Raw genomic sequence first — 25054 nt, 5'->3', positions numbered from 1 at the left:
GTAAGTTGCTTTTTAAGAGTTGTCTCTGGGACGGATGCTCCCACCTGCTATCGACCCGTGACCGTACTCATAAACATTGGTGCCAGTGGCGGGTTGATATATTACTGTGCACCTGGTCGCAAACTCAGCTGGGTTTCTTCTTACACAGCACAGGGGGTCAGTTCTGACAAAGGCCCCTCTGCAGTGTTACCTTAGATCATGCAAATGCATGAAGGCGAGGTGGATGAGAAGTGAAAAAACTCAGAAAGTCATCAATCGCCAGCGCGAAAACTTGGACATGTGCAAGGCTGTGCTCGCTCAACGAACATATAGAGCCGAGCTGAGAGTTATATTTTTCACAGCTAGTATTTAATGCAATAAAATGTGCCGTTCCGTCGCTGTGTTCCACTCTGGTTTTGGTTTCATGTTCTGCGGCCTTTATTACGAGTTAACTCCCTTAACAGCTTTTTAATGCAGAAAGCAGAGGCACCCTGCAAATGCTTCTCACCCCTTCACAGACCACTGTGTGCACTTGTGTTCAAACCCCTGCCCCATAAACTGGCTTTATTTTACAGGCTCAAAGTGTTGTTCTTTCTTGTTTTATTTTTTTAAAGGGGGTGTGAATCATGGATATACATAGTAAAGGGACGCTAGACAAAGGAAGCCCAATGGGTCATCCCTGTGTGCAGAGTGACACGTTTGTTGTATTTCCTTTATTACTTTAACTTTGTATATTTTGTTTCTGCCATCCCGTAGCTTGATGACTGTGCACTTCAGCTGTCCCACAATGGAACCTATCTGGATCTGGAGTCCTCGCTGGCTGAGCAAAGGGACGAGCTGGAGGGCTTTCAGCAGGACGACACAGGGTGAGAGTGACTCATGTACCCTTTATACCAAACAGTCTCTCTCTCTTCACCACTCGAAAATATCTAAAGCAGCGAGACCCCCGCGCCCTCTCCCCCCTCATACACGTACACATATTTTCTGAGTTTCTTCATTCTTATAAAATGGGGAGAATCACAAGCTGTTGGATATGGATTTCTTGGAAGCGCAAGTTCATGGAAAGTATGAAGCACTCTGGAAAGCAGGACACGTGTGCCCTCCCTTCCACAGCAACAGCTATTCTCCCATTGTATGATTAATATTCTCGTCTTCTTTGTGACAGTATTTCACAGTTTACAGCTTGAATGTAGAGACGACGGTGTGATGACTTTGTAAAAGGGCTTTGAAACCTCTATCAAACCTCCTGGCTGTATTGACATCTCAGTAAATCAGGATTAGGATTACACCCAGAAAATGGAATATTTAATATGTTAATCACCTTAGATTATGTGCTTTGGCTATTGTTCAAAACTCATAAACTCGTATGTGGCTCATTAGTGTTGACAAGCATATGATTTCCATTATAGTGAATGTTACTTCAGTCCCTGGTGAACCTGATTTTCTTTTTATTCCTTAAACTGTGTTAGCGTGTCACTTAGGCTACAGCAACCCTACCCTGGATCTGTTGTAAATCCCATAACATGTAATTTTCCTGCCACTCTAGCATCTCTCCGCCTATTCCTCTGAATGGTATTGTTTTAGGTCATGTAAGTGTGCTAATTTTTATATTGCAAATGGAAACAGTTTTCTTCTCTGATAGGTGGCCAGTGTCTGCAATTAAAAACTGTGAGAAAACCTCAGGGCCTGAGGCTAGCATATTAGCACCAGCAACTAAGGTTCAACGTCGGATACATTTGTATAGGATTCAAGTTACAACCAAAACCTGAATTTGAGTCCAACATTATTATGCAATCCTGTCTTTGTGGCTTCCAGCTACACACGCTGTTCAACTTCTCATTAATCAGCCCATTTAGACAAGTAGAGATGGTCAACGTGACCTGCTGAAATGAAAACTGAGCTTTAGAATGGGGATGAAGAAGATTTAAGTGACTTTGAGTAGAACGGCCAAACTGCTTTGAGTTGATATGAAGGCAAAAGTAACTCAAAAAAACGTAAACGGTGACTATATTTTGTTAATATCAATTAATAGAGCTAGTTAAATTGGAAAATCCTGAAATTAGGTAATAGAACAAATTAAAGTTAGGAATGCTGTCAATGCTATACCATTATTGTAGCATGATTACTCCACGTTCGCTGGCTCACTGGTAACCGTTGGGGGCTTTCAAGTGTCTGTTGTGGTCAGATTTCCCTACTCTCTCACTAACAGAAGTGATTATGTGGGAGTTATTACGTCAATCTGTTGCCAGATAAGCTCTAAATTGGTTTAAGAAAGGGCTAGCAAAGAAAACAAAGTATTTCAAGAACTGATACGTTTGTCCTAGCTCTTCCTCCTGGTTATTTTGTTAGGACAAAGTCATTTGTGGCACCCAAGAAGGTGCAGAACCAGACCAAACAGGACCACCACGAATAAATTTCCCGTTATGCCAGAGTTGGGGATTGATCAGGACACTTTAGCACACAGGATATGTGGTCAAAAGCTCCCCAGACCACCTCGGGAAGTGGTTTGAACAATTGCAATGTGTCTTGGTGGTCTCGTCTTTATACTTGCCTTTAGCGCTGTTCATTTGTGATCTGATTGCCCAAGACTCATCTAAAAAAACGAGTATAAACAGTTGCTTAGCTGATCAGTCCTTGTAACTTTAGCTAATTAGCTGTAACACAAACGGGCAAACATTGGCTCAAAGCCGTTTATACACAAAGAGCTCTGACCGCCACACGGAGAAGGCAGCTGTTAAGCAGCAGCACATGTGTGTGACAATGTACGTTTGTGTAGGTATGTCAGTCTGTTTAGGACTGGGGGCGGCTGCCTGATAAGTGATGGCAGACCCCAGAGCCTTGTTAGTCTCTGTGTTTATTATAAGTGGTTGTTTCCATGTGCATATCTATCTATTTGTTTTCAAATGTGTGTATCTTTCTTGTGCGCTCGGTAAGCCATATGACAGATGACAGATAGGCGAAGAAAGGCTCGTTTGTGTTGAGGAACTGGATTGGACAGTTCTGTCAGTCATTCTATCAAACTGTGGCTTTAACCGAGGTCATAATGAGCTGACAGTAAGAAATGAATCATGCGTTTTTGGTTTGGGTTTGACCTCGTCTTGGCAAAATGTCACAAAGGGTGAGGATGAATTCTTTCTAAATTCATTCTGCACAATGAAAGCTGTCTATATAGTGTTATAAAAGACTAAATTAATCCCAACCAATGTCAGAACGTACCTTTAACATGTGCTTTAATAGGCTCAGTGATGCGTTAACGTATTTTTCTGTCATACTAAGTATATACTGTTACATTGCTGAATGAGTTTCAAATAATGAGGTCAGTACATGCAAATGATATCTGTGAGCAAAAAGGTCAATCTTCAGACAGCTGTATGATGTCAATGAGGGTTGATACCCCTAATATGGTCATCTTAGGCAAGAAGCCCTGCCCACTTCTTGTTCAAACCTTCTGTTTGTGAGGGGCAGCCAATCAGAATAAACTTGGCTAAGTTGCATTTGATCCAACGTTGAACATTACTTGCATTAAGGCCCAGCATGGGATAAAAAAGTGCAATTATGAATCACAGAAAACTCCTGCAGTAGAATTCAAGAGCTGTAAGCATAATGATAACACAATGGTTCCCTTTAACAGCATCTGGGAAATAAAAACTTTAAGCAGTGGATATCAGGATTGACTAGATGGATCCATTTAAAATAGTTATCAGCCACAACCTCTATAATCCCACAATAACAGTTTTAATTTATAAATAACCATAAAGTCTGCTGGTCACACACATACAATATCTTTTATAGAATAATGAGAAAAGGGTTTTTTTCCCTGTAGTTTTTACTAAATAACTGATCCAGAAAACGGAAACTTCTCTATCACTAAAAATATCTGCAGGTTTCTAAAGAGCACATTGGTGTTAGCTGAATTTATGCTTCCACACATCAAACACAGTGTTGTGATTGCAGCTATGGCAGGACAGTGCTCTCCACAGCTTACAGTAAACAAAGCCCTCGGGTGACAATAATTGCTCTGCTTCCACTGGAAGTCACTGTAGATGGCTGTAGCTTGTGATGCAAAGGAATCTCCCTTTGAACCCTTTACGCCTGACTTCAACATATCATACTTATGTCAATCACAGGCATCCACTGTGTATAAAAGAAGGATGTACAGTTAGGCCCATAACTTTTGCTTCTGTTCTAACTGTAGCTTCCATGAGTCTGAAAAGGCAATATAGAAGTGCCTTAAATCTACATTCTTCTAACATCCAACAGGGGGCGAGTTCCCTGGTTGCAAAGATAGGCGGTATAAAAAGTGGACATGGTTGCCATGACATCAAATGTTGGTCTGTGAAGTCGCAAGATGAATGTTTTAGATGTTGTCATCTTGCTGTTTTGAAACATTAGCTCATTGGCTAACGTCTCATTAATCACAAATCATTAGCCAATGACTGCACCCTGGATGATATTTCTGAAACGTATTATGGCCGAGATTTACATAAAAGACATAAATGAGTGACTGAGCCCATGAACTCATTGGGAAATAAGAAAGTCCCCCCATGAGTATTGCCCACTGGTGGCCATGAAGAAGAAGGCAGGTTCAACACACTTTGCGTTGCTTTGCGTTTTCCAGATCCTGAAGCTGTTTATGTCCAATTTGTGTATTGTGTGTGGTTGCAAAAAGACCTCAGACGTTACAAGTGTAGCTTATTCACTTATTTACCTGTGCGTACAAGACGCAGCTGGTTGTGGTGTCTGAAGGTGACTGTGGTCAAGAATCTTGAAGTTTCTGCTTTTGCTGCCTGTGTGTAGCAGCAGCCCCAAAGTGGCCCACGGTACTGTGATGTCCCTAATACTTATCCAAAGGTGTTTTATTTCAATCGAAATCTGTAAAAAAAAAAAAAAAGTAAAAAACTAAAATTGGAACTGTATCTATTGTTTCAACTGCATAAAATGAAAATAATATGCTAACTAGGTATAAAGCTAACTAGGTATAAAATTAAGGACCGATTGTTTATGAAGCATTAGTTTCTCTTTGGTGATTTGGTCTTTGTTTGGTAAAATCTAGTTATAAAAGTGTTGCCAGTTAGATTTTTCAATGTAAAAAGGGTGGATGTAATAAGCTAAAGCTACAGGCTACACCTTTTCAGTCAATATTTTGCAGTCACTCCATTTCTTTCAACTCCATGATGATTTTTTATTGCCACATTTTTTCCCCAGAAGACCATTAATGACCCAAAAAAGGAGCCTCATTTATTCTGGACTATCTCAATGCCCCAATGAAACTGGAAGTCCAGAAAGTGGAAGCTTCTGACAGAGAACCTCTGGAAACTGCCTTCACCATCTCGACCGTCTTGTTTATGGCAACTTGATGTTAAAGCTCAATCAACAAAATTAATGATGGGAATACTTTAGAGTGGGCCTACTTTGTGACTGACAAGTCAGTATATAGTTAAACTGTGTGCCCACACCACTATGTGTTTCATGCTAGCCTAACTTTCCTCCCACAGTTCAGTTGCTTTGACTGCCATTCTTACACAACAGACTACCAGAAAAGAAAGAAAAATGAATTTGTGTTTGTTCGCATCTCAAAGATTGTGTTAACATTTTGCTCTATTTCCTAGCAAATCTGATAACATTGTAATAGAAGGATTAGAGGCCAGGTGCTCTCTTGTTTGACTGTTTTTTCCTAAGAGCATGTTATGCATAATTCCAGCGGTAAATGCTATCAGAGTCATGCTTTCCCTGCGTGGGCTGAATGGTATCAGTTTGTTAGTGATTGAAGTCGCTGATTAGTTCCTAGCGATTAGGACGTAAGGGTATAACAGATAGCGTAACATAATATTGTACTTTATCTTGACATTTGTGTGCCTTCCCACTGAAAATAGGGTTTCCATGAGTGTTTGCTCATGGGAACGATGCCACGCGGAGGTGCGCACTTGTGAAAATGCCTGTTATGTCTGCTGCCGTTCTGCTGTCTGAAAAGAATCAGATGTGTATCAATATGGGGGTATAAATGTAATGCACGCCCACGTTTGTGTGCATCAGTCTCATCATGTCAGCTGTTTTTGGCTATGATAGAAGAGACAAAACTTAGACAATTTAGTTTTGACTCAAATTTAATTCTCTTGTTTCCTCCCTCCAATGTCTCTCAGGTCCAGAGGGAAGAAGCACAGCGTTATTTTACGGACCCAGCTGACAGTCCGCGTCCACGCCTGCATTGGTGAGTACTGTGCCACATGTTTGTAACACATTTCTCCCTGGAAACACACATGCACATGCCGTCAGATGCACCAGCGAGCCTAAGAGCACATTGTAACCCCCCTTTAAATGGCCGTCCCAGGGTTTTCCAAGTGGTACACTTCAAACCCGAAACCGCCCACTTGGAAGCTGGATTGACTGGTGTGTGTGAAACTTCTCTAAATTTAATGTGGCAATTTCATGTTTTTGCCACATCTTTTGACACACTGAGAAAAAAACCATTGCCGCGTGTGAGCCTTTTTGCAGAGAAGCTTCTGGTTTCTGGTGAAGCCGTCACAGTGTGATGCTCCTGACTCATCTTTGCTATACGGGGAGAAAAACAACAGGGAGAGAGGTGTGACTTTCACTTTATGTGAGAGGGTGGAAAAAAGATAACAGCAGTAAAGTTCAAGTATTTAGTGATAAGTCTGAAGAGAAAGTTCTAATATTAATAATAATGGATTGGATTTATATAGCGCTTTTCAAGGCACCCAAAGCGCTTTACAATTCCACTATTCATTTACTCTCGCATTCACACACTGGTGGAGGCAGCTACAGTTGTAGCCACAGCCGTTTATGAGATTAAACGCAAAGGAGGGGCATGAGAGGAGAGTAAGCACAGGGACAACTCTGTGGCAGAGGCAGCTAAGATGAGCCTACAAACCTGGATCTTCTGTGTTGCTGACAAGGACCGTGCACATAATTTATGTTAGATCTTGAGAGCTAACTTGTTTAATGCTACCAGGTCATTATTTGAATCTCTTGAGAACTATTGAATGGATTTCAGCGTAATTTTTTATGAACATGAATTCCGCTGACGATCACTTGTGATTAGGGTCTCAAACAGAAGAAAACAGCTTTTTTGACAGTGTTAAATTTCTGCTTAGTCATCCATCTGTAGACATTGATAGATCTGGGTGTAGCTACACACCTGCTAACTGAGGTATTGTGGAGTTACACCTAACAGGCTGTTTCTGGCCTATTTTTCAGTTTTCCTGCTCATCAGATCAACACTTCTTGAGTTCAGGCTTTTAAACAATCACCTTATAAATGTTACAAATCTTGGTACTGTAGCTCAAGTACCAAACAACTCACGGACCGGTACCCGCCTGTGGCCCGGGGGTTGAGGACCGCTGTTATAAGAAACTTATAAGGCAGCAAGAGAGTATAGAGATGAATAATGTGCAATTTCCTAGTCAGTAGTTTGTACCCTATCAGTGTCTTTTCTGTCCACAGCAGTGGAGAACTCTTGGGATTGTGTTTTTTCCTTTCACTTGGCTGAGGCACTGCACTGAAACACTTTAGCGCTGTGGTTACGTTTTGTTAGGGAAAACCCTCCATTAAAATTATCCCACTCTATCATGCTTTCTCTCCCCGGGGTGTGTCCTTCTTCACCCATTTCCTCCATGACTTTTTCCTACTTGGTCAACACTCTTCATGCCAGTGATAGCAGAGCTAATTCTGGATCCTAGAATCAAGACCGGCCGAGATGTTAATGAGGTGAAAGGTCAGTCTAAGCAGTGCTTAGGAAGGGTACAAAAAATATAGTTCTTGTATATATGGGGCATTTTTTTTGCTGTCTTAAAAATAGTTTAAAAAAAGTATTCTGAAATGGACCTGTTAGAGATTTGGCTGCATTTGATCACCTTTTATAGTGATTAGATTGTAATTAGATGAAGTTTTCTTTTTGCAAACGGCAGTTTTCATCCTCCCACTTTCCCTTAAACCACTTCCTTTCAGTAGATTATGATGGATGTATAGTTGCTGTCCTCTAAAGAAAGTTTTAGGCTCGAGGGCTGTTGGAAACAGACGGGCTCATTCTGAAAGGGATGAGGACTGACCCGGATCTGCAGCCATCTGCTGCAAACATATAAACTGCTGTTTGCTTACAGATGTAAAACTGCTACAGTGTTTTTCTTCATCCTCTGATGGGCCTGAGTGAATGCACTGAGGATTGATGTAAGCTAAATCTTTCTCTCACACCCATGACCATGTAATACACACACCCACACATCCAGCCGTTATGAGGGATCTTCCCATGGTTTGGAGAAAAAACAGCGCCGGGCTATATTTATTTGTCCCTTTACGCATAAAATGAAAAACAGCTTCTTATTAGAAAAAGTTGCATCGCCATCATCAACGCAGAGACATTTTCTTTTGAAGGGCATCGCTTATTTTTATCCAGTGCCAACGTGCGATGATAGAGTTTGTTTACTATGCTGACCGCAATCCAGATTTCAGTTAGCACGGCACAGATGCAGGGCAACGACTAAATCTGCACGGGACTTGATATTTGGAAGTGGCAGTGTGTAATTCTGCCGCATTAAACAGACATGCAAGCAGATAGCTTAAGCGTGTCACAGCAGTCTATTCACTTTAAAGATCTGCTGTCCACCCCCCATCACTCAGTGTCGCTTCAGCTGTCCACTCATCCACCCGTTTAACGTTCTCTAATCTTTCTAGGCCTTAACCTTCAAATCCTCCGAGTGGTGGACAGCAAACTGTCCGCTAAATGAAAAATCACGTTGCATTCAAGGATGAAATGAAATGTTTGTGACTGAAAAGCTGTGCGTTTATTATGATTAAAATGCATGAAATGCTCCATTTCTTACAGATTTTCCTAATCTTACTGGTCTCGTGACCTTCTAGGTTCAATTAGCAAAGATCTAAACATCATTGTATTGAGGCTAAATGTTGGATACATCTCCTTCAGTCATCCAGTGATCTTCTTTCAAGATTGCAGGGATTAGAAACGTTTGAATGACTAAGAGAAACGCAGCATTCTTGGGCATTTCTTGGCTTTTCTGCAGATAGATTGAATTACATGCAGGCGTTCCGGTTGGGATTAAAGCAGCTCTACAGTGGGAGTTTGTGTGAGTCAGAGTGTGATTATGTTTGTGAGTTAATGAATTTTTCCCTGGTACATGAACAGAAACACACACTGACATGGTCAGCAAGGCCATGACTTTGACTGCTGGTGAAGGCACTCTGTCTGCGCTCGAGAGGCCCTTGTGGCATTTTAATGATCCAGGTCTTCTGAACGTCTCCAGCCTGAACCCCGCTGGGAAATCAGGCTGTTTTGTTCATTTTTTATGCATTGTGGGTGTCCTCACTGTCCTCAGCTTCAGGTTAAGAAGTTGTGGCCCGAACCTCATTATTTATACTTTCAACTGCTGCACTGTCTCTTTCAGTTGTTCTTTTAACTTTTAATATCTGCTTGTGCAGACTTCCACCTACACTCACATCCCTTCTATCGGTCCATCACGCGGCCTGCCCAGAACCCTTTGTTTAAGGGTTAATTTTAGCTGCCTCTGTCACAGTCGAAGAGTTGTTGTGGATCGTGGCTGATGAGTACAGAGCGGCGGTTCTGGGGTGGGGGTGAAGTTGAGGTGTTATCTTTAGAAAGTGTTGACAGCACAGAAACACGTGAGGGAGGCAGCACAGTGGAGCCTCTTTGCACTAAATGTGAGAGTTAAAGGAAGCAAAGGGGTTGATTGATGGAGATCAGGGAGAACTGGGGGTATTAAAAGTTTAGAGGTAGGAAGGGAAAGGATGATGTGAAGTTTACCTCTTGTTGTACTTCTGATGGATTTTTCTGACTGCAGGAATTTAAAGCCAGTCAATCTGTAAATCCACTCTTTGTAAAAAATCGTACCAGGCTGCAAACCTGTTTATTTCTCCTGTTAAAGTTGGAAATTTTAATATTAGAATTATTGGTGATTGACTCGCTTTTTGAACTAGCCCCTAGTGGCAATTCAAGGAACTGCAGTTTTTGGCGGTTTCCCGTTTCCCGTGCAGAAACATAGACAGTAAGATGGACGTAGTTGCTGTCATGTAACTCATCAGTTTCTAGGGATGAGTGTTTTCACCGTGGTCATCTTGATGTTTTTAAACCAGATGTTACTAATAAAGGATGGATATGATTGTGAAATCAATATTCTGAGTGGCTAAGAACTGGTCAGTCACAAGCCAGTGAGCATACCGTAGATAATACTCCTTTCAGACGCTTAGAATGATCAAAATTCACAATATGGATTTAATGTTGTTCTCTGAATAACATGAATCAAGCGATGAGTCCATGAAGCCATCAGGAAAGTGTCCACTAAGTGCAGACTCAAGGCAGTTTTGCATTGGTGGCTTCACCAAACCTGGAAGCTACTAGAGGCGGGAATCACCCCACGATACGATATTATCACAATACTTGTACAATACAGTATACTTCAGTTTTTAACATTTTGTGATATGCTAAGTATTGCAAATAACATATATTGCATTTTGTCGTCTTTCTTTCACTATGTTCTCAAACTCTGATTTATCCAGTAAGATAACATTCTCGCACCTTAGTTTTGTTTTTTGGGGTTTTTTTTGCTGAATGAGATGGTCAAACCTGCCAACACTGTCACTGAACTCCTGCCATAAGACAGTCTGCTATTAAATACACTCACAATGCAATCGGCTTGCAGCCAGTTGAGTCGAGTTCCCTCATGTTGTGCTCATTGACAAAGAGTAATCAAGACCGATGGCAACATGTTGCCGATCTGTCTAATTTAAAAATTAGCAATTATTTGCAGACTTTTCTGATCATCTCTCTGAGAGTGATTGCAGTCAGTCCAAGTCAGACTGCAACTGTTTGCAGAAAGGTTGCCTCCTTTTAGATGCCCTGTGTAATCGCCTTACAGTCAAAAGTGATTGTGCATGTGCAATAATAAGCTAAGTGCGACGTTGGTTTTTCAGCTGAGCTGATTTAATGTAAGTTTGCTCGGCTAATGTTATCTTAGGATGTTGGTGCAGAAGATTAGCCATTTTGTAGTATTCCCAGAATATATTTGCAGCTGATCAAACACACAAACCCACACATGTGCAATGAGACTAAGTGCAATTGTCTTTTTCTGACAAAGTTGTATTTTTACTCAGTCGTATATAGCATTTGAATTCTATTTTATCCTATTGTATATATTATTGTATTGTATATAGTATTTTATTTTATTCTATTCTGTACAGTTGTGTACAGTATCTTATTCTTATTCTATTCCAGTGTTCTCTAATTTTTGCTATATAGCTTTGCACTGTCCACTTTCTGCTGTAACAAAACAAATTTCCCACGTGTGGGACTAATAAAAGTTATCTTATCTTATTTGATGTATTTAATTTTTTTAAAAAATGGATGTTTAGTGCCCAGTATCGATACAATATTGCCAAGAAAAATATTACAATACTATCCTTTATCGATGCCCCACCTCTGAAAGCTACATCCTTCTTTTTACGCTGTCTATGAGCAGAACCTTCCAACTCCCAGGGCTCTGGACCTGAGCTTGAGGAAGTAAATGGTTTTAGATTCCCAAAGCTTTTGTTTCCCATGCGGCCTCATTTCCCAGCCTCTCCTCAAGTCAAAGGATATGCAGTAATTCAAGTGATCAAAAACAGCGAGGGTATGTTCTCTGACAGGTAAAGCTCCCTGTAATGAGTGGTACAGCAGGTGAAACAAAAGAGTCGGAGTGCAGAACAAAAGGCCTTGCATGTGTTTTGGACCCTTTTCAATCCCTTAGCACTGAGCTCTGGAATTTAGCCCTTTAAAAAAATTGGCTTGGATTTCTGCGCGCCAATTATCTGTCTCTAATCACCCCCCATCGTATTGTCAAGAAGAGGTGGAGGCCAGAGGTTAGGGTGGAGGGAAGTTTAACTCGCTTTGATTTTCGCGGGTTCTACTGTTACATAACAAACTAGCAACTCGTTGAAAACTTGAAGATTGTGTCTGTATCTGTCTTATCTTCGGCTCACTGCAGGATTCACACATCAGAATCTTCATTTCAGTTTCAGTTTTATAATTTGATCCTGCCTTTACTGAATAAAACAGGGCCCTATTCAAAAAACAACAAGAAAAAAAACAAACAAACGAGGGTTTACTACAGATATTTTAAGGATTTCATGGCATCAGTGAGAGTTAGAGAAATTACAATCTTTTTAAGCTTGCCAACAGGGTGGTCTTGAGTGATAAATGAGTAGTCGCTACTTAGGCTAGATTTCCTGACAGGACCTCTGTTCACTCTGGCTATAAGATGCTATATAAAAAGAAATGACTACAGCTGGTTCTGACAACGATTTACTTCATTGGTGTCCCCCTGCTGTGGGAGATAAGGCCGGGTAATGGCATGGTGTGGCATGGAGATAATGCTTGCTAATGGGTAAGCTGGGAGGGGGTATTGCTGCAGGACATCTGTGACTGAGCAGTCAAGTTGTTGGCATGGTGCCCTCTAATAACTGTGCTACCCTACTTTTTAATCCACCGTCCATTTGTCCCCTGTTGATGTTTCCCACCATATCTTGAATTATATTATTCAAAAAGACTCAGCTGCAGTTGTTTAACCTCAACATTTCTTACTTTTCCTGGGTTGCATTGTTTTTCCTCTGAATCTATATTTACTCAGCTCAGCTCCATATAATCTTCATGCTTCATTGTTCTGATAGACACCTGTGGCTTTGGCTCAAGAAGTTGTGCACTATCCTCCTGCTAACTTCTGAGTCAACAAAGATATTTCGCTATGCTTATGAACTGTGTGCAAAGGGTTAGACAAGTTTAGTCCTGCCGCTCAGTCTGCTTCATCTATGCACAACCAGAGCACCTTCTGTGAAAATGTATGTTTATGTGTCCATTTTTTTTTCTGCACCACCACCACCTAAAATCAGCACTTCTGCATTCCAAATACAGAACACTGTGCTCTTATTTTAATGTGTGTTTCACAGAGAGAAGGAAGGAATGAAATTTAAAAAAAATCAAAAAAAAAAAAATCACTCAAATAGTTTCCCCTCTACCCTCACCAGCAGCTGAGACCCTGAGGAGAGCCCACATGAGTCATGCTTTAGTTACTGCTGTTAGAGATGGAGAGATGTGCAGATGAGGCATTAGCGATGGAGGTGTAGTGGTGAAAAACTTTCCAGCAGTGGCTGCTGTAGAAAAGCCACCAGCATTTATCTTTTCTGTAGTCGTTCTCTTCTCCTGCTGCACTAATGCTGTTTGACTTTATTTACACTTCAGTAGTAGATTATGTTGCATCTATTGCTAAAATTGGAACCTCTGGAAAAAGCACATGTGCAGGCAATGAAGGAGAATCCAGTTTGAAGGGATTAAATGTTTATAGTTGCATTGGCGCCAGATTTTCCAGCTTGCGGTGCACTTATGGAAATGTTCAAATTGATGATAATGAAAAAGAGCTTGCTAGCTAGCCTTTTAGAGAGAGGGAAGGTGCGAGTTTAATGACAAAGAGATTCGCATTTATGATTTTTGGTGGTTAATGTTGGTTTCTGGAAAGAATTGCAAGGCTTTATCTTGTCGATGTTTCCAACTTGTGGCTTAGGCAACCCTAAAGCAACCCTTTGGCAACTACTGTACAGGTCACTTGGGGAAACTGCGCATTTGCCAACCAGTTGGTAAGTGGTTAGGGACAAGTGGTTGAGGATGGGTCTCCAGTCCAGTCTCACTGGCAACTACAGGCCTACAGGGAAAATGTACATTCCCCAAACAGCTGGCGAATGATTACTGAAGGTTGCTGGCTGTAAAATGTATTGCTAAAGCCTAGTCCCAGTCATGCATCCCAAGAGAGCGGTCAGTGACCTCCTGACAACCACAGGTTGCTAGGGAAAAATGTGTGTTCTCTCACTGGTTGGTGGGTTGTTGCAGGAGGGTGCTGGCAGTCGCTGGGTGAAACCGAATCTGAAGAGCTGCAATAGCAGGTCGCTGCTCTGCAACAGCACTGTTTTTATGACTGCTCGGACCAGGTGACAGCCATCAACCTCCAGTCCGCCAACTAGTCAGGGAATTACTAATTTCCCTAGCAACCAGAGGTTGCCAGAGGGGTTAACAATAGGTCTCTTGGCCTGTTTGACAACAGCTACAGTGTATTGTTGTCTCTTTATTAGAATACAGCTGTGTCTCATGTGGTAGAGCACGCTGTCTACCAGTCAGGTCAGTCTAAAGGTTTATCCTCTAATTCGTGTGTCGAAGTGCCCTTGGGCAATATCACATCCATCATAAACGCGCTGTATCTGTTTGTGTGTGTTTTGGGTGAACATGACTTGCAATAGAAAGCGCTGTTGGTGCTCAACTGAACAGAAATGGGCCATATTAGTACCAGACCATTTACAGTTTATAATTTAACATTTGGATGCAGTTTCATTTGACCTCACTGTTAAGTTTGAACTTACATCAGAGTATATTTTCATTTTTAAAGTGCGTTTCCCTCACAGTAAGGTCTTAAATGTATTTTGCAGAGGCAATGAAAAGTCCTTAAACTCTTAGGTTTTACTTGCTTATTCCTTCTCTCTAGCTTTAAGCCATCCGCTGAACATACAGGGAAACTAGGTATTCATAGCTTTTATGGTTTTTCTGTGTAATCTGGTCTTGCTTTCCAGCTGTGTGTCTCCTTATTGATCCGCTGATGTGGTGTGGTGTGTGTTATAACGCTGTGTTTTCTGTGGATGTGGCAGGGTTTTCCGTACGCTCCAGTCATGCTGACAAACATTAGAAGGCCAACTGTTGCGCTGTGGCACAACATATTGCTTTTTGGGGTTAGCTCTCCAAAACCTCTGTGGGCTTAATGGAAGAAAGTAAGAAATATATATTGACATAGAGTATGTGTGTGTGGCTGTACGCTCTTGTGAGTGTTATGTCTGGACTTGTTCGTATATGCACCCAAGTGTGCCGGCAAAAAGCTCTGGCTGGTCTGTTTTAATCATTTTGAAGGTATTACATAATGCAATAAAACATTACAATTACCCCGAGCTAAACATCCAGAATCAGGAGAATCTGCGGGCTTGGGATCTTATCCAGCCGTAGGGTTTCAGAGATGATGGGTTTAGGGGATGTGTGGAAAGAGACGGGGCGAGGGATGATTTCCAGGGAAATGGTAAAGCACTTAGGGAAAGAAACACAAGGGAAAAACAAAGCAAGGAGGAAATGCACCTGCCAGACAGAGCTGAAGCAGCGAGCCAGGATCTCTGAACGTCACAGCTCAACGGTTTGCTGACTTACAGGTGAAGAAGAGTAAAGCCAATATGGCACTGTTTTCTAGATTTAGTATATATTGTGGCTTTCTTGTTCAATAATGTGAACCTGCGTTGGAGTTAACAAAGGCTGAGAATTTCTGGCTGCTGTGCAACTTTTTTATGTTTTAAAACTTTATAATTGCCAATGACAATTTCTAAGTGTCTAAGATTAAGTAAAATCCAAATTCCCCTGCCTTTGCAAGCAACAACCCTGATCAGTGGTTGCAAATAGGTGCTATAGTGATTGCTTTGATTGATAGCAGGTTCCCGCAAGCTAAGCTTAGCCAGTTAGCTGCTACCTTGGGTATTAAGCAATTTATTTATTTTAGCAGATGACCTAAGGTTAGCTAACATTAGCTAGAAGAATGACAGCTGAAAAAGTCCTTTGACCATTGTTGGTGAAAATAGCCAACATCAGCAGGTCACCTGATTCATGGAGGTTTCAGCGCACTCACTTCTGAGTATTAGCTAGCACTAGCTGCCTGTTAACATTTATGAACTACAATATTATGTACCAAATACTGTATTGTGTAGAGAAGCTCAGCTATTCACGCAAACTTAGTTACTAGTTAGTAACTAGTTAGTAAGTAACTAACCATATTGAGGTTATCTGTTGGTTATACTGGGCTTCTTTAATAGAGTGACTGGATTTGGCTGGACTGCTTCTAATATGATTTGAGTTCATGTTAGTTACTTCTATAAAGCCAACACAGAGAAATTCTGTAACACTGCTTCAGGTACACAAACTCTTTCCTTCTCAGAATTACACACAGGCACACACCATTAGCAGCCACTAGTACTCATACAGTGGGTCATGAGAACAAGAGGGGAAATAGTTTCAGGAAGATGTGATTGTGCTTATACACCACATTGGCATCTCTATTAGGGACACACAAAGGGAAACACAATATGCACATACACATAAGGGAGGCGTAATAACAAGCAATAGCGTGATGAGTCAGAGCAAGATTTCAACCAGCTAATCCACTCAGCGAGCAGGACGCTTCCTCCAATATCCTCTCTGTTTACTCATCCTCACTGCTGTTAGACTTTTGCTGGATTCACCCTCTGTGTTTAACGTGCTCACACTCTCTGCATCTGTTTTCCCTTTTCCTTTGATGTCTGCTGTCCATGCTCTTTTTGTCTACTGTCCATATATATATATATATATATATATATATATATATATACACGTCTGTTTCCAAGAACATTTGTTGAGAAGTAATTTTTCAAAGCCAGCAAAAGAGTTTTGCAGCCATTTGAACCTCCTTTAAAGAATCATGTGTTGGCTTTTTTGGAACAGTGTCACTTGGCACTATATGACCATCAGCACTCACTGTGAACTAACAACAAAACTGAATACGCAGCTCTGCAAAACCTAGTTTCTTTGCTCTTTGCCTTAATTATGACACGCATTGTCACTGCACATGCCCAGTGAATCCAGTCACTTGCAGCGATGTCGTCATGGAGCGTGAGAATGCGTAAGTCACAATGACAAAGGGTGGGGGAAGTGCAAGGGAAAACACTGGGCACTTGTTTCACGTGTGCACATTTGCATGTGGGCCCGGACACCAGAGTATTTCCCACAACCAGCTGTTGTGTCTGACTGCACACCAGAGAAAAAGACATATTACACTTCATATGAAAGCATTATTACAGACCAACTCATCAGCAGTTAAACAGCAATGCTTTGTAAAAGAAAAAATGTAAAGAAGTTGATGAAACCGGATTGTTTGGTGTAGCAGAAGTGTATTTATGAAAAATATGTGGTTAATTAGGAGAAAACATCACACTTACAAAGCACTATGACAAGGATGCTCACAAACTGTATATTAAAGATGGGCCTAGCTTATGAACCAGTGTGGAAGACCCTTAAACCTGTTTTTTTTCTGTTACGGTCAGAAATCAGCAAAATCTTATTGGAAAATTAGCCCACGTATGACTTTATCAGCTCCTTCGCTATTTCTAGACCTCGCTGGATACAATGTAACATTCATTTTGTAAATTATTGTCCCATTAGAGACAAAAAGGATAATCAGACAGGGTAATGCACCCCTTATTTGTCTCATCCAGTTTCAAAACATTACAATAAATTGCTCAGCTCAAGGTTTCAGGGCTTCACTCACCAACAAACATCACTGTGACTGCATCCATCTTTTATATACAGTCTGTTAGCTACTGCTCTGGTAACACAGGGCGCCTGTAGGAGACGCTGGCTATATTTCTGTTTGTGTTGTGAGGGACTATTTATGTGTGAGTGTTTGGACTAATTCAGAGGTGCCAGGGGCATGTGAAGGGCACAGGGCACAGTGTGGTCTTGCAGTGCAGTGTGTGGGGACTGAATGCCTTTGTGAGCATGCATATTTTTAGTTGTTCGAATGTGTTTATGTGGTCATGAGTTCCTTCACTGAAGACATCTGCTTTTGAGCTTCTTTCACAGCTGATAGCCTTCATCACGGTTCAAGGTTGTAGTATGTAGCTCTTTTACGGCACAGATATTTAAGCACGTCGTTTACTACAAAGTTCTGTGTTTGCTGTTGTATGATCACGAATGGTTTCTCTGGGGACGAATTTATGGGAATTGTATTAAACTGCACATGCTGTTTATATGTGTTTTCCTTTCATTCCCTCTCAAACACAAACCCATAGCCAGGGCCTATGAGTTCTCTATCTGTACCATCAGCAGCCTCCAGTGCTTGTACTGCAGGCCAAGACCAACAGACAAAAAATAGACAGTCGCAAAATAACCGAGTTGTCCTCAGCAGTCTGACCTTTTCTGTCTGCCAACTTTTCCTTTTCACTTCACTTGACATGTGACTGAAAGCACGCATTATTGTCCAAACATGAGGTTACAGCAGATGGAGTATTTAATCTTTTATGCCACTCTGCAGATGCATACATTCACGTAAATGGTGAGAAATGTGCGGTAAACAAAAGCAGGGTTACAGTTATGTAATTGCTAATCTTTCACTGGCTTTTACCTTAGATTGAGAGTTCAGTTACCTGAAATATCAATAACTGAATTAAATGAATTAAACAAATCTTCAATTTGTGTATAAACTTTTTTATTGTTATTATTATTATTGTTATTCTGGACTTCAGCTCAGCATTCAATCATATCATCCCGGAGATCCTGGTCCAGAAACTGTCTCACCTGGGACTCTCCACCCCATCTGCCTCTGGATCAAGGACTTCCTGACAAATAGACCACAGTCTGTCAGACTCGGCCCCCACCGGTCCAGCACCATCACACTCAGCACCGGGTCTCCACAAGGATGTGTTTTGAGTCCCCTCCTGTTTACGCTCTACACATCCGACTGCTCCCCTACCCATCTCTCAAACACCATCATAAAGTTCGCGGATGACACCACAGTGGTTGGACTCATCTCAAGGGGGGATGAGTCGGACTACAGAGATGAGGTCAACAGACTGACTGAGTGGTGTTCAGTTAACAACCTCCAACTGAACACCACGAAAACTAAAGAACTTATCTTGGACTTCAGGAAGGGCAGAGCAGACCCGGCCCCACTTTACATTCACGGGAACTGTGTGGAGAGGGTACACTCCATGAGGTTTCTGGGCGTGCACATCTCTGATGACCTCTCCTCACTGGCGTGCACAGATAGAGACGAGGTGGTGCTGAAGCACTTGCCCTTTTGCCCTCAGTCCAAAAAAGTGCCCTTTTGAAAGACGTGATTTTTTATTTTTTTAAAGCTGCGCGATTTAAAAAGGTGTGAAAATAATGGCTTGATTTGTGCCCCTTCTTCAAAGACACCCGAACCCTGTCGCTTTTTCACTGTCACCGTGTCACGTGAACACGCTTGCAGTTCATTTGTTGTGAGGCGTGTAGCAGCGGCATGACATAGGACTACTTGGAGTAGGCATAGTAGGCTAACTATAGCGACTGGGAGCCACGGCGGACAACACGGCAGCTCTTTCCCTTCCCAACCAGTCAGGTAACCCATGAATCGAGTGAAATTATTCTGTTTGCCCTCTAAGACCAACCTGCAATTGTTTTGTTGTGAAGTAGCCTGTCAGAAACTGCACATGACAAACTTTGCCAGCTTGCCCCCTCCATCCATCCATATGGATAAACAAAAAAACGACACATTTAAAATGTAACCTAAACCATTTAGGCAACCCCACTCTCCATCAATTCCAACCTTTTTGCATACACTATTGAAAATATCACGTTATGCTATAGGCTACATGCCGTTAGGCAGAGGGCTCTTTTGAGCCCATTTTTCGTTACAAATTTTAGGATGATCTCACGGAAATCTGTGAATAAATACAAAGTTTTCAAACTGAAGTCAGTGACGGGAAGACATCACACTTTTTAGAGATGGAACTGCAGAAAAACCTAAAACCTTGACATGATTATGAATAATAGAATTATGGACGTTTCTCCGTTTTTGTGGATTAGCCTTTCCATAACTAACGTCAACTACTGTCCTACTTTGGTAAGATTGAAATTAATGTTTTTGACTGTCTTTAGTAGGTGTCTCCTGTGAGAAAGTTAGAACACCGTCCAACTGTCTAAAGATGCAGTCTTTAGCCTAACTGGTTGTTACTGACTCAGCGATGCTCGCAGACATTTACGCACTGTGTTGTGACCTGATTGTGACAGAACAGTGACGTTGTTATTGGTAGTTTGAAGGGTACGGTGTTGGGGGTGGTGCATGTTAAAAGTTTTGAGAAGCACTGGTTAGACATGTTAATTTTTTTTGGTGTAACATATTGGCAACATTAACACATTAATTTGCTAAAGGAAAAATAGGCAGTTCCCAATTGCCTGTGAAAACGACCATTCTGCCCTGTTCTTGTAATGACCACAGTCAGTCTTATTCGTTCTCATACATTTTGGTCTATTTATTTACTAATTTCAGCAAGCATAATGCCTAGGAAAGAGAGGCTGAGAAAGGAGAAAGAAAGGGATCTACAACAGGCAGCCCAGGGAAGCAGTTCTCTGCTCTCCTGGATGAAAGCAAAGGAAAATGAAGATGAAAGGTCAGAGTCAAGGGCAGAGTCAGGTTCTATTTTAATGTTTTAATGTAACCTGCTCCTTGCAGTTAATTCTATTGAAAAATCTTAAAAGCTGTTCACACTTAGTTTTTAATGAACTTAATCAGCAGGCATTGAGCTAACTATTATTTTGTACCTACGAAAGTTATTTCTATGTTACAAGACTTGCAGTATGGGTTATTATTAAAACTATCTGTTTAAGCTTATTATTATGATAAATAATAATACTATTATTATTATTATTGCTCCATTGTAGTCAGTCACAGCAGGGAAGCAGCTCTATGCCATCTACCAGCATAGCAGAAGAGGGAGATATAGAAACAGATGAAGCCGCGACCAATGCAGCAACAGGTTCAGTTAGGCATACAGACACTGATGTAGTGCTCTCTGAAGACCACAATGAGGAAGAACCGATCGATCACATAATGTCAAAGTTAGCAGCTTTACAATACCCAACAGATCCAACACACATCCATACATTTAAAATAAAGCGCAATGACAGATACGTTTCAATGTGCTGCAATGTGGGCCCATGTCAGCCTGATATACCTTACCCCAAAACTGAGGGGAGATCATTCCAGAAACAGTGGTTTTCTGCTAATGTGTGGCTGGAATACTCACCCACTGCTAATTCAATGCATTGTTTTAGTTGTCGGCTTTTCCTCTCGGATGAAAAATATAAAAGCAGAACAGCCTGGACAACTGATGGCATCAGAAAGTGGAGTACTGCTCTTGAAAAAATCAAACAACACTCCAGCGCAGAGATGCACATGACAAGCATGGTTAGATGGATCAATTTCCAGAAAAAGGCCCTTCAGTCTGCATTTGATGTTTCAGACGTAAAAGGGGTGGAAGTTAGAGAGCGAGAGAGGCAGACAAACAAAGAAATCCTGACAAGATTAATTGACCTAACAGTGTATCTTGCACGTCAGGGACAAGCATTCCGAGGTCATGATGGGAGTGAGTCCAGTGATAACCGTGGCAATTTTCGTGAATTAGTCAATGTATTTTCCCGCTACGATAGTGTGCTGAAAATGCATTTGGAAAAAATTGCCACAGTTAAAGCCACCAAGACAAGGCCCCAGGTGTCACTGCTTTCCAACAGAAGTCAAAATGACATCATTGCAGCACTAGGAACTTACATCAGGAAGGAGATACAACGTGAAATAAAAGAGGCTGAAATGTATTCCATTCTACTTGATGAAACCTCTGATGTTTCACACAAAGAGCAAGTGTCATTTGTTGTGCGATATTTTCATCATATGCAAATAAAGGAGAGATACATCGAAGTGTGCAATGTTGATACAACTACAGGCCAGGAGCTGGAGAATACAGTGTTCTTGCTTCTGCAAAAGAATGGCCTAGAGATGAAGAACATGTATGGTCAAGGCTATGATGGAGCAGCCAACATGAGTGGCATGTATAAAGGTCTCCAAGCTAGAATCCGTGCACACAATGAGAAGGCCCTCTATGTGCACTGCAAAGCCCATTGCCTCAATTTGGTACTAGTGGAGGCATCAAAGTCCAGCAAGCATTTTGTGACATTTTTCAACTTGGTGGAGAAATTGTATGCCTTTTGCTCAGGCTCCCCAAAGCGTCATGCTGCCTTGGTCAAATTTCAGGAGTCTCTCTTTCCTGGACAACGTGTTATGGAGCTCCAGCAGCTGTCAGATACTCGATGGGCTTGCAGGGAAAAAGCACTGAAGGCACTTCAGAGAAATTTGAAAGCCATTTTGATGCTCCTTGATGACATCAGTGACAGTGACCCACCTAACCTGGCCCAAGGTGATGCTCAGATGTACAGAAATGCCATTAATTTTATGTTCATTCTCTGCATGGAAATCACCACACCAGTATTCGAAGTCACTGCTTTGGCATCAGATTCTCTGCAGGAAGAAGGGTTGGACCATTCCACTGCCTACAAGGTAATTGATGGTGTGCTTCACACATTGCAAACCATGAGGTCTGAGGAGAAATTTGGAGAGATATTTAGATGTGCATCAGAGAAGGCAGAGAGTTTCAACATTCCAGTACCTACCGTGGTGCCTGGTCAGGAGAGAAAGCGGAAAGTTCCAGTGCGTTTCCAACACAGCACCACAGTGTCTCAAGTAGGTGCTCAGTTTGAGTCAGTGGAGGCATATTTCAGGAGTGGTGTATATTTCACCTTTCTGGACATCATGACTGGGGAACTGAACAGGAGGTTCAAAGGGGACAATACTGGAAGCCCAACGGCCAGAATCATTCAGTCCCTCCAGCCCTTAACTGTGCATGCTAACTGGGTAGGCCCACCAAACCCAGAAGCCATTGAAGCTGTCCACATCCTCTGTGAATTCTATGGAGAAGATGAGGACCAGCTCAAAACAGAATTAAAGGTCTTCCACTCCAGCTTTAGTTCAAAAGACCTCAGAGAAATATTTCTGATACTGAGGGAAAACAATGGCCAGCTGATCTTTCCTGCCTTTGTCAAAATGATTCAGATCTATGCAACACTACCAGTGACAACTGCGACAGTTGAAAGATCCTTTTCAAAGCTAAAAATAATCAAAAATAAACTAAGAAGTTTGTGTGGAGAAGAAAGGTTGTCTGATCTCCTCTTGTTGGCCATTGAGAAAGATGTGGAGATCAATTACAACGAGGTCATCAACATCTACAAAGACATGGCACCAAGAAGGATGCTTCTTTAGAGCAGTACACTCCATTTAATGGACACTTGAGAATATGTATGTATATAGTTTAGAGTTGGATACAGATTTTATCTTTTTGTGGTGTGATTTTTGATTTTTAGAGAATGTTTTGAAATAAAAGTCAAATTGCATTTAACCTGTGCGATTTTTTTATTATAAAAAGAAAAGGTTTTCCACATATGCAAAAAGTGCCCTTTTTTCCCCCTGGAGCACTTGCCCCCCAAAATGTCTGTGCACGCCACTGCCTCTCCTGGACTGCAAATACTACGGCGGTGGTTAAAAAGGCCCAGCAGCGTCTCCACTTTCTGAGAGTGCTCAGGAGGAACAACCTGGAGGAGAGGCTGCTGGTGACATTTTACAGAGCCACCATAGAGAGCATCCTAACGTACGGCATAACAACATGGTATGCAGGGTGCTCAGCTGCGGACAGGAAAGTACTGCAGAGGGTCATCAACACAGCCCAGAAGATCACTGGCTGCTCTCTGCCCAGCCTGGAGGTCACTGCAAACTCTCGGTACCTCAGCAGAGCTGGCAATATCATCAAGGACCACTCTCACCCCAGCAACCAACTGTTTGAACTATTACCGTCAGGCCGACGGTACAGGTCACATAAAACCAGGACAAACAGATTCAGGGATAGCTTCTTTCCCAGAGCTATCACCGTAGTAAATAAGCACAAAAACAATTGAACCTATTCCATACCGTCACTGTCATTATATTATGCTGCTATTCATACTGTCATTATATTAATGCTGCTATCCTGTATATATTGTACATACTATTGTTTGAGTACTTACGATTGTTTTTTTGTACTTTTTATATTTTACATTTATATTTATTATTGAAACTTGCACCAAGGGAGTGGCACTTCAATTTCGTTGTACTCTGTACAATGACAATAAAGGCTATTCTATTCTATTAATATTATAGAATTTTACTTGATTTAAAGTGAAGTGAAAACAAAAACAACATCTCATCTAGTTGATTGTTGTTTAATTTGACTGAATGTAAAGTGTTACAGGGCAGCACGCACACAGAGTGCACCTCCTGACCTGAACAAAGCTTGAACCTAGTGTCCGGGGCTGTTACAGTATGCTTGATACCCTGCTCTCCTATATTTAGCGTGACACCGGCACAGAGAGGGAAAGACTTCCTGGGATTAAATCAAGCTCTCCAGCGTGCCATTACACTTCATCCTCCTCGCACTTCTTTATTTTAGATCACACTGATCAGACCTAGTTTAAAGCCAGCTGACTGATCGGCCCAGACAGCCGCATGGGGGCTTTTTTTTTTTTTTTAAGGGGTGCAATGAAATCCACCAGAAACACGAGTCAGCGGTTATAACTGAGATTAAATGTAGGGCTACCAGCTGTGACCCTTCTCTTGGCTGGCCAGTAGACAGTTATACCCTGCAGAAAAATATTACCCTTGGTTGACCTCAGTGCATAGTTATCTGTAAATATCCCATGCCTAATAATGACGTGTCACACTGACCCCCCCGCTCAAAGCACATACAGTAGAAGAAATGGTTTATGTGTACTCTTTGTTGGTAGAGAGGTTACATTTGTTTATTTGGTGTATCGGGGATTGTAATGGGGTTTCCCCTTAGCCTGCATGTATTTCCTTTGTAGACACTCTTCCTCTTTTTTTTTTCCTTTTCCAATGAATGGCTATAGCTGAGCTTAATTATGTTCAGTATTTAAGCTACAGAGTGACTTGAAAAGGATCAGAAAAGGGAAGCAGAAGGATCGCAGAGGTAGCATATGTATCATAGGGGTTTACCGTCAGCACTATGTCAATCTGTGGTGCCAACGGGATTTATGGTGGGCGGAGCTAGGGTTGGTACAGTAAGATCCCCCCCCGAGTGAGGGCTAAATATTTAGTTACTGGAAATTTCAAGTTTGACAAGTTTGACGCTGAGCTTAGAGCCAGCACCTTATGGCTGTAAAAGGAGCAGCAGGTTTTTAGTCTACTCATCAATTTGCAGAATTGTTTAATGGTCATATATTTTTAGCCTCGGGAGCTACTGGGAGCTTTTCAATATTTACAGTTTGGAAAAATTATTGATCTCACATAAACCATATGGAATGACCATATAAGGAATA

At 41.6% G+C, this 25054-nt stretch overlaps 2 protein-coding genes across 6 annotated transcripts in view; both read left to right on the top strand.

Moving 5' to 3' along the window:
- The window catches only part of fhod3a (formin homology 2 domain containing 3a), a 72859-nt gene that overhangs the window by 6233 nt on the left and 41572 nt on the right, over window positions 1-25054 (top strand). For all 5 annotated transcript variants that reach the window (XM_085395592.1, XM_085395590.1, XM_085395591.1 and 2 more), the window contains exons 2-3: window positions 736-845; window positions 6120-6187. In XM_085395592.1, the coding sequence (XP_085251718.1) occupies window positions 736-845; window positions 6120-6187 (178 nt within the window). The remainder of the gene's footprint in view (window positions 1-735; window positions 846-6119; window positions 6188-25054) is intronic.
- Window positions 18855-23178, top strand: LOC146644139 (zinc finger MYM-type protein 1-like). Its single transcript, XM_085396909.1, has one exon. It carries the CDS (start codon window positions 20547-20549, stop codon window positions 22947-22949), a length of 2403 nt encoding a protein of 800 aa, XP_085253035.1. The 5' UTR covers window positions 18855-20546; the 3' UTR covers window positions 22950-23178.

This window comes from Rhamphochromis longiceps, linkage group LG22, assembly GCF_057381845.1.
Source record: "Rhamphochromis longiceps isolate RC_006_pf linkage group LG22, R_longiceps_female_GT1.1, whole genome shotgun sequence".
Classification (NCBI taxonomy): domain Eukaryota; kingdom Metazoa; phylum Chordata; class Actinopteri; order Cichliformes; family Cichlidae; genus Rhamphochromis; species Rhamphochromis longiceps.
Note: the sequence above shows the minus strand (reverse complement) of the source record. Positions and strands in the feature narration are given on the sequence as shown.

Excerpts from the sequence above, each read along its gene's own strand:
- LOC146644139 (XM_085396909.1), top strand. The coding sequence starts at position 20,547 with ATGCCATCTACCAGCATAGCAGAAGAGGGAGATATAGAAACAGATGAA.